The following is a 14,577-nucleotide window of genomic DNA, read 5'->3' as shown; positions in this document are numbered from 1 at the left end:
GACTGAATGAACAGTGACTGGTTACATTAACATGACGTTTTCAATTCCGAATTAGTAATTAAGTAGCTTCGTCGAGTTTACTTTTGTCTTTCATTTAATTCCTAAAGTGTTAACATGCCGTTTTCAAAGCGGAATTGAGCTTTATTCAGAGAAGTAAAGGGAGTTAATTCTGAATTAAATGTCTCATGTAAACGAAGCCATTGTTTAGACGAGACTTTTAATTCTGAATTAACTCCATTTGATTCTGAATAAAGCTTAATTCTGCTTTCAAAAGGTCATGTAAACACCTTCATTTGGAATTAAAGGAAAGGTCAAAGTAAACTCGATGGAACTACTTAATTCGGATTTTTTTTTTAAATCATGTAAACGTAGTGATTGACTGGTTTCCCTCTAGCTAATCTTTCGCCTTAAAGTTTTTGTTGTCTTCCGAAAAAAATTCACAGCCTCACTTCCTCCCTTTTTTGTTGCTATTTTGACCAACACATTTCACATACTCACTCCATCACTCCCTCCCTCCCTCCTCCTGGCGGTTTGGCTGTGTAGTTTCACGACGCCAGACGCCGTTCGCTACGTCTCCCGCCACAAAGACTGGGGCAGTGAGGTGGAGGCCGACGAGATGAGGAGAAACAAGGACGCCAGGGACGCCATCAGGTGAGATGGCCCATCGCTCTCGTCTCACGCACTCACTTGCGGTTGGGTGATATGGCAAAAATGTCATATCACAATTTTTTTAACATAAAATCTCGATTCCGATGTTTTTTTTTTTTTATCACAATCTTCCATCGAAAAAATAAAATCAACAACAGCAAAAAAAAACTGGCAATTTATATACTTGTAATTTTTAATTAAAATTAATTAAATGTTAACACGCTGACCACAATTTCACGATTCATGATTTAATATCGCCATATTGCCCACCCCTATGCACATACTTGTGGTTTGGTGAGATTGCTTTTTCCTCCCGTCTCATGCACACACTTCGGGTTGGGTTTGTAAGCTCAACTCTCATTGCACCGTTAACAATGCACATTGCACCATATTGCATCACATTACGTGAGGTTGCCTTTTGGTTTCGTTTCATGCACACACTTGGGTATGGTGAGGTTTCATGTACACACTGTGGTTGCTATTCAGCTTTGTATTATTTACACTCATATGAGGTGAGGTTGCTTTTTGGTTTCATTTCATAAAGACACATTTGGGTGAGGTTGGTTTACAATTTCGTCTTATTGCATGCACTGTGGTCAGTTGTTTGTTTTCTTTGTTTATGGTTGTGTTTTTTTGTTTGTTTTTTTAAATTATCAGCATTGTGTACTGTAGTAATAGAGTGAGGGGCCGTTTTCAATCAATGTGATTGTGTACCACCTGTAGACCATTGTGTGCCACCTGTAGACCGTTGAGCTATCAGAATGGAACACTGGACTCTGCTTTGCCCATTTCGCATCCATGTTTTTGAAGTCTACAATTTATCATGCATTCTTGAAGTTTCCATTAAAGCATGTTTCATCTTTTGGTTTTGAAGGTCTAGAAGGCGGATTCTCACAACAGAGTCGGGAGCCAGGGAACGAAGGGTCTCATCGGGAAGGCAAGTGCTACTTCAATGCTTATTTACAGTCTTTACAGTGACTGTTGGTCATTATATCAAAACATGATGAGCTTCATTTTTACATAAACACAACCAAAGATTATAGAACTCACTTGCGGCATAGGTAATGTGGGGATGTAGTATGGCCTCAACCCTTATGACTTTAATGCCTGCCATGCTTCCATTTTGGTCAGCGGACCAATCTTTCAGTCAGCCCATTTGTAACTGTCTGCTGTTGACGAGATGATTTCTTGTCAAAGCCACATGTATAGTAAAAAAGCCGCACTCCCGGATCAATTTCTTGCAGTTTTAATACTGGGTTAGCATGGCAGACAGACAGACGTTTGTCTGTCTGCCATGCTAACCCAGTATTAAAACTGCAAGAAATTGATCCGGGAGTGCGTTTTTTTTACTATACATGAACTTTGCTGTTTGCTCGCACCCAAAGACCTTGTAAGAAACTTTTCGGAGTTGAGCGCACTTTCTCTACTAAAATGTCAAAGCCACATACCATGTAATGGTAGCGATTGCTGACCTTTTGACGATTTCACACCTGCCACTACTTCGGTTCAACACGTCGGCAGACCATGTTCCTCTGCTCTAAAATAATCACTTGCATGATGGTAGGCACTCAAGAAGATTGTTGATCTGTGTGTGGGAAAAACGTTTTTTTTTCCTCTGCTCAACTTTTTTCCTTGTGTGTGGTTTTTTTTTTTTTTACACAGCTGTGACTCGAGAGATTCTAACTCTAGCCCTGCAGAGCTGGAGACGGACGAGAATGTCCTGTCCAGGAGACAGAAGCAAATCAACTACGGGAAGAACACCCTCGCTTACGACCGATACATCAAGGAGGTGCCAAAGTAAGTCTAGTTTATATGTGAATAGATGGATTTTAAGCTCCAAGTTTGCAAATACACTCTTTGTGTAACATACAAGGCCAAATGAACGCACAAGCTAGTCATGGCTGTGGCCTAGGGGCCCCCTCCTTGCGGCCCCATCCTTGCCCTGTGTGTACCTTCAGTGTCCTCTTTTTATTTTCTTTCGTTGTTGTTGTTTAGAAAGATTAGGAACCAATCATGTCGCTGCCATGTGTATCATCACCCTAACAGTGTTTCCTTCTCTTTTTTTGTTGTTGTTATTTTGATCAGGCACTTGAGGCAGCCCGGGGTCCACCCGCGCACCCCTAATAAGCACAGGAAGTACAGCCGGCGCTCGTGGGACCAGCAGATCCGCATGTGGAAGGTTAAGCTGCACCACTGGGACCCGCCCACAGAGGAAGGAGACCTGGAAGCTGTGTATGTATTCCAGTGTTATTATTATTTTATTATTATAAAATAGAAATAAGAGTACAATAAAAATAAATGTTTTAAAATAAGAACAAGAAGTAGAATGCATTTGAAAATAAGATGAAAATGAGGGAAAGAAAAAATATATATATGTAAAATAAAAAATAAACTGATAATTAGAATAAAGTGGATGTGCCTGTCAGTGAAGTTGAAAAGCAGAAGTGAAAAGGTGTGTTTTCAGCTTAGATTTGAAAGTAGACAGTGTAGAACACTGACGAAGTGACAGTGGAGAGAATTCTAAAGTTCGGGGCCAACAACACTAAATGCCCTGTCGCCCATGGTGCGCAGGTGTGTGGAGGGAACTGTAAGGAGGAGTGAGTCAGTGGAGCGTAGTGTGCGGGTGGGATTGTATGGGGTGAGGAGACTTGTGATGTAGGAGGGTGCAAGGTTGTGCTGGGCCTTGTATACGAGGAGGAGAATTTTGAAATGGATACGTGAATGGATAGGAAGCCAGTGTAATTGATAGAGGATAGGGGTAATGTGATGCCAGGGTCTGGTGTGTGTAAGTAAGCTAGCTGTAGGGAGAGGTAACGGCAGGATTCGAACCTGCAATCCTGTGATCTACAGTCCAACTCCCTAACCATTTAACACCATGGCTGCCCACAGAATAGAGCATAAATAATGCCGTTTTAAGACGGTAACCGTAAGAATGTCGCATCTTTTCCCTGCTAACCCTGATCTATTTTTTCCCCCTCCTTTTTCCAGAGAGGAGCTGGAGCTTGGTGACTTCATGGACATTGAGTTGGACCCTGATGCAGAGTCATGCCAAGCGTCTAAAGATGAAAACGTAAGCCTTTTAATAAGCCTTTAACGTAACATTTATACATGGGTTCACCGTGTTTATAAACACGATGTTGTGAGGAGGGGCAAGANACCGGCAGCCAACCACGTGAGCGAATTGTTTTACCGACAGCGGTTTCCAACAATCAGAGGTTGAGTTGTGCGCAGCTAGTGTCGCGCAGTCAGAAGAAAAATGTAGAAGCCATGTATAATTGTTCACTTTAACGGTCTGGACCTATCAGGACATCACAGACTGATCACNCGGCATAAACAGGCTCCAGCACTAGGAAGAGACTTTCCAAAGCTATGAAACGCATTCGTTTGAAATCTCAAACTCAAGTACTGATGAATCGGTCCACATTAGGGAGGTCAACAATTAATCGATTAATGTGTTTGTGTAAAATGAATAGCAATTTATCGCCAAAAACTCTACTGGCGAGAGACACAGGTGAAAGAAATGGGAATGACAGAGGGGATGTGAAGAGTCGGAACATTTCAATCACCTTTAAAATATACAAATGTATTTATATTTAGCATTTTATTTCATTAATTTTTTGATTAAGTGGGGGGGGGGAACACAGCTCATCAATTAATTGTAAGTGGATCAATAAGGTCTATCGACTAACAATTAATGAATTGATCAATCATTTGCATCCCTAGTTCATCTTCATCCATGCCCTGCTAACTCGGAACTGTTGTCAATTAGAATTATATTGTGCCGTATAAAGGGGCACGTGCACACAGAGCAAGCTCGAGCAGTTATTTTGATGTTTTTGACTTTTGTATTTTTGTGTCTTGATATGAAGTATTTGTTTTCTCATTCGGTTGTGTCTTTCTTTTCTCAATATTTTAAAGGACGACGACTCCGGAACATCTAGAAAAATGCAGAAAACTGAGGAATCGTAGCAAGTGGAAGAGGTCTATGGGTTGGACAGCAGTAGTGTAGTCTGATGCACAGTGGAGAGACATCGACGCCTGAAATGATTATTCCTGTGACAACTGTGAATCTTGGACAACCAGACTGGAGTTGGGAGCATTTTGATATTCTGATAAGACGAGTTCGACATATTTGTATTTCTCTTTCATTCCTGTTTTTTAAAGGTTAATATAGTCAAAGTCGTTTGCTTTTAAATGCTTTGTATGATGCAAGGGGTTTGTAAATAAAGTTATTTTATTTGGATTTGCCTTTAAGAATGCATATTTTTGTAATAAGATTTTTTTTTTGTTTAGTTGCTGTAATATGGAGAGAAAAAAAATAAATGTTGTATTGGTGAGGTTTACATTTCTTGTGGTACTTCTTTGTTCACAAAGGAGGGGGAAACAACTTAACTGGATAGTTTGATAAAGTGAATTATATAATTTGCTTCATGGTATCCCAATATAGCCTGGTAACGACCATCCCATTGAAGTATTATGGGATGGACAGTACCAGGCTAGTCCCTGTAGGGAAGAGGTAGCTGTAACCAAAATTTCTTGGAAAATGGGAGAATACTAAATGGCTCACTGTACTGCTGTAGAATAGCATGACGATACTAAAAATGTTCCTAAGGAGCAACATCACCGCATTTTAATCGAACAGCAGAGGTCATTCATCATGGCCTGGAACACATGCTTTCATGGTATGTTTCAGTTTACAATACATTTTGATGAAAAGAAATAGGTGATTGGTTCTGTGCCTTTTTCCCGACCGAAGGGGATGCACTATATCTGATTTCATTGAAACAAACCACAGAATAGAATAGAAAGCCTTTTGTCATACAAAGTATACAGAGATTTGAAATAGACAGCTATTGCAAGAGAGGGAGGATTAAAACGGGGGTTGTGTTCTGTAGAAAGGGCTCAAACTACATTCAAACTACAGTTTTCAGTTTTAAAGGAATGAACGATGATGTGACATGATAAACATTCACATCAAGTGACTTTACATACTCCTGTACACTAGGTGGCGTTATATGCCCGTGGCATGTCATCTGGTGAGCTATAAAACAAGCAGACGAAGACTTTTTGCAAGGGGCTGCAAAACAACCAGTGAACAACACCAATAAACTCTAAACAGGGCGCAAATTTAAAGGGTTCTGTCTCTGCTGCACCCTTCAGTGTGATCTTCAAGCGATAGCAAGCAGTATAGAAGTTATTCAGCGTCAGGCGAGAAAGTACAGCGTTCTCTGCAGGGCTGAAAGCAGGAACTTCTAGAGCTACTGGTAAACTTGCCTTGCAGAATAGCGGACACCGGTTGTCATTACCATGGCTTCTGAACTCTTCCAGAAAGGGAAAACGCTGGAAATGCGAAAGACACTTATTGGGTAGGTCTAGGCAGTGTTCTGGAATAACAATAGTAATAATATTACATAGACTAATAATAGACATGCCAACTTAAAGTCTTTATAAACCTGGCAATCTCTGTTGTTCCCCCAGGCAGTCTGTTCGACTCTTTTTCTCTGATGATCCAGTGAAAATCCTAAGGGCAAGAGGACAATATTTGTATGACGAGAACGGGATTGAATATCTGGATTGCATCAGTAACGTGCAGCATGGTCAGTCTGTTTTACAGTTGTCTGTACTGAACAACTTTGCAGTGTTTTTTTTTCAATGTCAAGTCAGTCCTACACACACAGCCTGTAGTAGGCCTACATTTTCCAAAGGAGTTGGATGTAGTTGGCACACTGCAGTCGGGGTCAGCTCTATGTTCCCACAGCCCATTGGTCCCACGGCCCATTGGGCCCAGCTTATTCCTGCTGCTTCATGTTCCCACAGTTTTAAGAAATTATTCAAACATAAGCACTATATGCTCTACAACTCCATGTTCCCACATTCACAAGTAAACTAAGAGAACCAATAGGCCTAAAAATAATGTTAAAAATCTTAGTGATGTGGGACCAATGGGATGTGGGAACATAGACACGCTCCCCTGCAGTCAGTAAACTATCTCTGTATGTCTGTTCATAAGGGTTGTGTGAAGACCAGCTGTTGACACTTAGGGACATAGTGCTAGTATGGACATAATGGGGCTGTCACAGATTTGGCATTCTTATATTAGTAGATCACTCAAAATAAACTGCTGACCCTTCGTAACCTCGCCCATGGACTTTGGTCTGTTATTATGACTGCAGCTAAATTGGAAGAGTTTTTATTGTAGCCTACTTATCTAGCAAAACATTGAATGTTTTTTTGGGGGCGGCCATAGCCTACATATTGCACAGAACTTTCTACATACTGCATGTCAGTAGCAGCCTTGATCTGCATAATCTAGCTGAGAATTCCCATTGTACAGTTTTAATAAAATAGGATCCGAGTCGCTACACAGTCATGGGTTCAGAATGGGAATAGAACAACACTTGCACAGGTAGCCCAACTGGGCAAAAAGAACAGCAATAACAATTTCAATGTGACCATAAAACAGAACAGTCAGCCCATTGTCCTGGCTGCATACTGCCAATAAAACAAAATGCAGAAATATTCTTGATTGCAGTCATTCACTTCACTAAATCTCAGTCATGTACAGTAGGCCTATGTCATGATAAATCACTACCGCTTCCATGGACAAGACACCTTGTGAAGGCATCACCCTTTCCATCTTCACATGTGACAGAGACTTATTTAAAGAAAAAGACTTTCCCTACCCACCTATTAGGAAAAAGTTTGATGTGGACTTCAGTGTTTTCGCCAGTGTCCTCTTATACACACACACACACACACACACACACACACACACACACACGTGATCTGTTGACGTGTTCATGTCTCTTTTGTTATCCCCCATAATGTGTGTGTGCGCGTGTGCGTGTGTGCGTGTGTGCGCGTGTGCGCGTGTGTGTGCTTCATGTCCACAGTGGGGCATTGCCATCCTGCCATCACTCAGGCTGCTTCCTCTCAGATGGAGCTTCTGAACACTAATACGCGTTTCCTGCACGATAATATTGTCACCTACGCTGCTCGCCTCTCGGCCACACTGCCAGACAAGATCTCCGTTTTCTACTTTGTCAACTCCGGGTAAGTCAGATATGCATTTAGAGGCGACTCTAGGCTCAGCTGGGGCCCCAAGCAAAGGTTCAAATGAATGACCACTTAAACCAAAACCGCCATTACTGTAGTAAAGTGTGAGCTGCTCACCAACTAGGGGCTTGGGGTCCCCAAGCAGCTGCCTGCCATCCTGGTGACAAGATGTACCTCTATATGCATTTAATGGCAGAAGGTTCCAGAAACAGTCATTTTATCTAGCGCATGTTAAGCACAGTGCTAAGTGTTTATTAAGTCTGTTTAAGTTGGATACTGGCATATCCAATTAAAATCACCATGGCCCATGAAAAGCCCTTAGGTCTTAATAGCCCAGAAAAGTTATGGCTTTTAAAATATTCCGTGTCAGTAAACTTGTCTTTTTTCTGCAGTCTAGATAGCAGATGTGATACACTATGTTTTGCATGGTTATTCTCCAATTTCCAGTTTTATTTCTCCAATGATTCATTTCAAAGTGAACACACATTGTTCATCTCTATGTAGTGTGAGTAGAACCCTGCTACCCTCAGGTAGACGTTTCAGGACATTGAACTGCAGATTGAACAAATAAAGAATTCCTTTATCCAGACTGAAATTTGATTGTTTAATAACATATAGACATGCAGTGCACACGCAGTGCACAGTTTCAGGTTTTTACATTTTCTGTTTTTTTATGTTATGTTGTATGCTCGTTATACGAATAGTGTATGTAATGCAGTGATTGTTTGAAGCCCAAGACAAATTACCCCCTAGGGACAATAAAGTACACTCTACTCTATACTCTTTACTCCCTTTACTCTTTCTCCCTCAGTTCAGAAGCAAATGATCTTGCTCTCAGACTGGCCCGTCAGTATTCACAGAATGAAGATGTAGTCGTATTGGAACAGTGAGTAGGCATGCTTCCTAACCCTACTTAGTATCTGCACTTGTTGTTCTGTATATTTCCTGTGCACTGTAGTGATTCTGCTAATGATGTTGGCTACGATTATGTCCTCGATTGTAAGTCAGTTTGATGAAAAAAGTGCCTGCCAAATGCAATGTATGTAAGCGAAGTGAGTGCCGTATGGTTAATATGTGCAATAATGTGTGTTATGTCTTGTGTTTTTCTGTATTTACTGTATGTATTGTATGTATGCTACTGGACACTTAACTTTCCCTGGGGATTAATAAATGATACTCTACTCTACTCTACTCATAACGTAATGTAACGTAAACTGACTTGAATTATTTCATTGTCTTTCTTCAGTGCGTATCACGGCCACGTTACTTCTCTCATAGATATCAGCCCCTACAAATTCAAGAAGCTGGGAGGTCAAAAGGAATGGGTGCATGTGGTATGTGCAGCTTATATTACTTAAAAAAAAAAAAACATCACACTTAGTTTACACTTTTATTCAAAGCGATGTATACGTAGCTGTTATGGGGAATTGGCTGCCACAGAACACGGCTGCCACAGTACAATTCACAATGCTACTTTCATTTAATGTATATTCTTTTTAGAGATGCACCGGATCCTGGTTTATAGGATCCTGCCGGATACCGGATACCGGATCCACTGCTTAAGCTCCTGCCGGATCCGGAACCGGATACCGGGTCCTACAAAAGGGTTGAAACATTTAGTCTACTCGCACACGCGGGCCCTTTTTATTACGTTGGTTCAAACTATTTTTTAGACTCATTGGCTTATTGCCACACTGCCTGCAACGGCCACTTCCAAAGGGCTTCCACTCCATGCAGTGATTGAGGTTGTGAAAGACTGACTGAAAAGCCTAGGCTAGAGATGCACCAGACCCTGATTTTTAGGTAACATGCCGGTACCGGATACACTGCTTAAGATCCTGCCGGACCCGGATCCAGTGAAAAACCCTATTATCCTGCCGAATCTAATTCTTTTACATATAAAGGCACCTCTACCAGATACCTACAGAGGTTTATTCAGAGAGGATCATCCAAACCCAGCGGAGGCCTACGCAGATACTGTCAAGAATCTCATCGATCAAGTACAAAGCAAAGGCCGTAAGGTGTGCATTGCATTCCAACAACAGCAAATATTCATCATGACCTTTGTGTTTTTATTTCAACAATATTCTGTGTTTTGTAAATAAGCAAAGTTGGGGTTTTTCCAATTACATTCTATTAATGCTTTATTTTTATTTTCAGATTTCTGCATTTTTTGCTGAATCGTTGCCGAGTGTTGGTGGACAGATCATTTTCCCTCAAGGGTACTGCACACGGGTGGCAGAGTAAGTGCAAACCATCATATTCGCGTATAGAGTGCATGTGGTAGCTACAAGGCATTCTCTTGGTGGTGGAAGGGAATTGTATAAGTCATGTTTGATCATTTCAATTACTGTATAAGTAACTAATAACTATTAACTAATAATCTCTAACTCCTGTTGTCCTCCTTCCTCTGCACACTGCTAGGCACGTGAGGGCTGCCGGTGGTGTGTACGTGGCTGATGAGGTGCAGACGGGGTTCGGGCGCGTGGGGAGCCACTTCTGGGGGTTCCAGCTGGAGGGGGAACACTTCTGCCCTGACATCGTGTCCATGGGGAAGCCCATGGGGAACGGCTTCCCTCTCGCCTGCGTAGCAACCACTCAGGAAGTAGCTGCGGCCTTCACAGGAAACGGAGTGGAGTACTTCAACACAGTACGAGCTCCTCATTTTACTTTCAATAATGATCATCGTCATAGTAATAACAATAACAGTAGTTGTTATACAATTATTATGACTACTATTACTACTACTAAACACAACAACAACAACAATAATAATAATTAATAATAAATAGAAGTAGTTTTAGTAGTATTTGTACAATATATATAATACATAGTGTTTGTTTTATACATCTTTTAAGTGCTTCACCATTGTATAGTTACAATTGGCAGTTATATTTATGGCAAATTGATCTTGTAAGTGTAATTCATTTCATATTATGAAGAACTGTGGTTTATTCCAAAATGTGAAATCTTAAAAAAGAGAGAGAGAGAGAGAGAGAGAGAGAGAGAGAGAGAGAATAATTGAATAGATTTTTAATAAAATGTTTTGTTTACGTGCCCTGATGTGACATGTAGTTTGGGCGTAATGAGTAATGTTTCAATGAGCATCATAGTTGCAATACCTACTCTGGCCACTATCCTACACAGTGCAGCTTTAAAAAGAATAATTTAATAGATTTTATTTTGTAAGTATTTTTTAATGAAGACAATTTTTTTTCCAAATGTTGTAGTTTGGGGGTAACCCGGTGTCGTGTGCGGTTGGCCTGGCAGTGCTGGATGTGATCGAGAGAGAGGATCTCCAAGGCAACGCCACACGGGTCGGAGGGCACCTGAAGAAGCTTCTAGAACAGCTACAGAAGAAACACGCCCTCATTGGAGACGTGCGGTAAGTATTACATTATTACATTACAAGGGATGCGCCGATAACGTTACTGGTATCGACCCCGATACTCATATTCGTACTCATACTCGTACTTGTCAAACACCAGCCGATACCAGGCACCGATACTGCCATTACACAAAACAACCCAACGTCTCGTCACGTTCTGTTGACTTGAAAGCAGCCTGGGAAAAAGTGCCGCTTCATACATTTACTAATATTTTAATCTACATGGAAATGGACAATTAGAAATATCACAGTTGGGGAAAACAAAACTATGCATTTATTTTCATTGCATGTTGGGGGTTTACAAATGGATTTAATTTAATCTAAGTTGTGCTATCTGGCATCCACCACTACATTTAGGCTGCACCCTTGCATATACTGTATCTAAAATGGATATACGTATAAATGTAAATGTTTAACAGTTTTGTCTATTTGTATGTGTTTAAGGGGCATCGGTTTATTTCTTGGCTTTGAGTTGGTGAAAGACCGAACAGACAGAAGCCCAGCCACACAGGAGGCAGCACGGCTGGTGAAGAAGTAAGATTTACATGCTTCACTTACACAGAGGTGTCAAAGGAAAAACAAAAGTAAATTCATAGTGTACGTAAGTACAACACCAGCGCCATAATATTACATAGCTGTTGTTACACCATTTACTCCACTGCACCTAATGTGTTACATAGGCTGTGTTCTAACTGAAAAGCACTAAAAACCGTCCTAACAAGAACCCACCACAAACTTGATCCAACTAGCACAGAGTAAGCAGATTGTAAGTAGTAAATACCGGTAAGTGCACAGGTCTACTGGTTACTGAGTTTTTGGAAGGAAACATGAAGCATGAATGTGTAATACTGTATGTCCTTCATGTTTGCTAAATCATAATATGATATTTTTATTTGAATGCAAGATTACGTTGCATGTGCTGGCATCTTCTGCAAGTCTTGGTAACAATATACCGATACTTTTAGTCATTGGGTTAAAAAATATATACTGTATAATAGAATATTATATGATAATATTTGGTCGGTTAATGAGCAAATCTATTGTTCATTCAATGATGTTATGTTTTTTAATATCATAATAGCATCTTTTTGTGTCAAAAAAGTGCTATATAAAACGTCTTCAATGTTAATGTCCATTTCTGTAGGATGAAGGATGAGCGCATCTTTGTGAGCACAGACGGGCCATTTGAGAGTGTCGTCAAGTTCAAGCCGCCCATGTGTTTCAGCATAGAGGACGCTGAGCGGGTGGCCAAAGCCATCGATAAGATTCTTACAGGTAATCTACTGCATGTATGTGAAGACTCTCATTTCTTCTGGCAAGGCCGGATTAACGCACAGGCTAGATATGGCTGCAGCCTAGAGCCCCCACCTGCCAAGGCCCCCCCAGTTGGTCAAAGGGGGTGAAATCAATATAAATTGGAGAAATGTAAGAAGATGCGGTGTTGATAACTTAGTCTGCCGTGTCAGGTAGTTTCAAATCCTATTAATACTCCTCTTGGTTTGGAATTATGACGCCGTCTATGCAATTTTGTTATGAAATTTGCCCTCCGTGGGGGCCTACAGCAACCTGTAGCCTAGCCCTCTTAATCCGACCCTGTATCCTGGTCATGTTAGTCCTCTTACAGCTTGAAAGATGTTAACTTGTTAAAGGTGCACTGTGTAATATTTCTTGCAGTTTATTTCCAGAATTCATGGTGCCCATTCCCAAATTCTACCTTTAAAAAAAAAATGCTTACCACGGCCCTGACATGGCTGTAACAGTAGGGCACTGGGCTGCTAGGCTGCCAACCCGGGTTCGATTCCAGCCCAGGTCCTTTGCCCACCCTTCCCCATCTCTTTTCTCCCCACTCATTTCCTGACCCTCTCTCGACTGTCCTCTCAAATGAAGGCATAAAAAGCCAAAAAAAGACCGCTTACCACCACCATCAATTTCTAAGTATTCATTATGACTGAGAAAATTGTTCTTTAGGTTCCCACAAAGGTGACCTTTCTGGTAGTTACCGTACGTAGAGCACAGTTCTGTTAGATACTGTATATTTGTGCTACTGCCCCAGTTCAATTTATTTAAAATGTCTCTTTTCCAGAATTGTCCATGGAAGAAAAACAGGTGTCCAAAGACTGATTTGATCACCACAGACATTTCTTTGAAGCACACTACGGTTTACTCGTCACTTTCATCTGAAGACAATGGCCACATTTACTTTTTTTTTTAATTCCAAACTAATGATGCTGAATTAAATAGTTTGGAATTCAAAATATTGTCCATAGTTATTTGAAATTTATAATAATAAAAAAAAAAATATGTATATATATATATATTATATAATAATATATTATATATATATATATATATATATATATATATATATATATATATATATATATATATATATATATATATATATATATATATACTCCAAGGCACTCTAATAAGTATAGTTAAAAATGTCTCAATTATCATGACATGTCCACTAAGAACGTTATATTTTCATGGACATTTAATTAAGACATTTTAACTATACTTTTTGGAGTGCCTTAGTGAAGAAAAGTTTTTTTTCTTTTCAAATAACTTTGGACAAACAAGGACCTTGAACCAAAGAGCACCCACAAGAACACGTTTTTTCAATCTTTCTAAAGGGACTGAGCACACCTCTGACTTCCAAAAATCGAAATATTGTCCGTTGAGTTTACATCATTTTCACTCAATTCCGAATAATCGTCTGAGGATCAGAAAGCATTTTGATTGGACAGAGGATGGACACGCTGGGTCTGCAGGCGCTGGGTCTGCAGGCGCTGGTTATGCAGGCGTTGTTCTGGGACTGAGTTGAGTTGCGCTTACATCATCCCGAAGCAACAAGCATGTGTGGAACGACGGGAATTGTTTTCAAAGCGAATTAAGGTATATAATATAGAGGAATAAAGTTATCCGGTATTAAAAGAGGAATGAACCACTGTGTTCAGAATAAAGTTTAATCCCGAATAACTTTAATTCCAAATTGTGAAGTGCTTACATGATGTTTTCAAGTGGAATTAAGTTTTATTCAGAATTAAATTGAGTTAATTCAGAATTAAATGTCTACATTTAAAAAATAAATGACCATGCTCTTTTCCAATAGCAACCTCTTCATCTCACAGTATATATTTTTAATGACAAAAAATACATTTGTTTACTGTATGTATATGTATACACAATATGTATGTACATGTATTACATCTATCCCTTTTGATATTGTCATGTACTGTATACCAAATTTGTATTAAGTTTTTGATAACTTTTTATATGCCATTGCCTACAGATGCTGTAGGCCCTGAAGATATTTTATGACAACAATAAACATTGCTGCTATGCACTGCCTGGCTTTATAACACTTTTCGACCGTCGAAGCACATGCATGCCAAGGTAACACAAAAAGATGCTTAACCAATCCTATTTGTAATTTAGATTAAATTCTGGCTGCATTTTTGCAGTAAGACGTGTGCATGCTG

At 40.1% G+C, this 14,577-nt stretch overlaps 2 protein-coding genes across 2 annotated transcripts; both read left to right on the top strand.

Moving 5' to 3' along the window:
• The first annotated feature begins 531 nt into the window (after positions 1-531).
• On the top strand, positions 532-4,991 carry slbp (stem-loop histone mRNA binding protein). The gene is made up of 6 exons (XM_063190491.1): positions 532-651; positions 1,523-1,585; positions 2,311-2,445; positions 2,734-2,880; positions 3,637-3,718; positions 4,567-4,991. Exons 1-6 carry the CDS (start codon positions 617-619, stop codon positions 4,615-4,617), a joined length of 513 nt encoding a protein of 170 aa, XP_063046561.1. The 5' UTR covers positions 532-616; the 3' UTR covers positions 4,618-4,991.
• A 743-nt stretch (positions 4,992-5,734) lies between these two features.
• Positions 5,735-13,369, top strand: phykpl (5-phosphohydroxy-L-lysine phospho-lyase). The gene is made up of 12 exons (XM_063189448.1): positions 5,735-6,014; positions 6,127-6,245; positions 7,542-7,701; positions 8,516-8,590; positions 8,951-9,038; positions 9,609-9,725; positions 9,865-9,947; positions 10,129-10,354; positions 10,935-11,089; positions 11,537-11,626; positions 12,237-12,367; positions 13,176-13,369. Exons 1-12 carry the CDS (start codon positions 5,956-5,958, stop codon positions 13,211-13,213), a joined length of 1,341 nt encoding a protein of 446 aa, XP_063045518.1. The 5' UTR covers positions 5,735-5,955; the 3' UTR covers positions 13,214-13,369.
• The last annotated feature ends 1,208 nt before the right edge of the window (positions 13,370-14,577 follow it).

This window comes from Engraulis encrasicolus, chromosome 23 (genome assembly GCF_034702125.1).
Source record: "Engraulis encrasicolus isolate BLACKSEA-1 chromosome 23, IST_EnEncr_1.0, whole genome shotgun sequence".
Lineage (NCBI taxonomy): Eukaryota > Metazoa > Chordata > Actinopteri > Clupeiformes > Engraulidae > Engraulis > Engraulis encrasicolus.
Note: the sequence above shows the minus strand (reverse complement) of the source record. Positions and strands in the feature narration are given on the sequence as shown.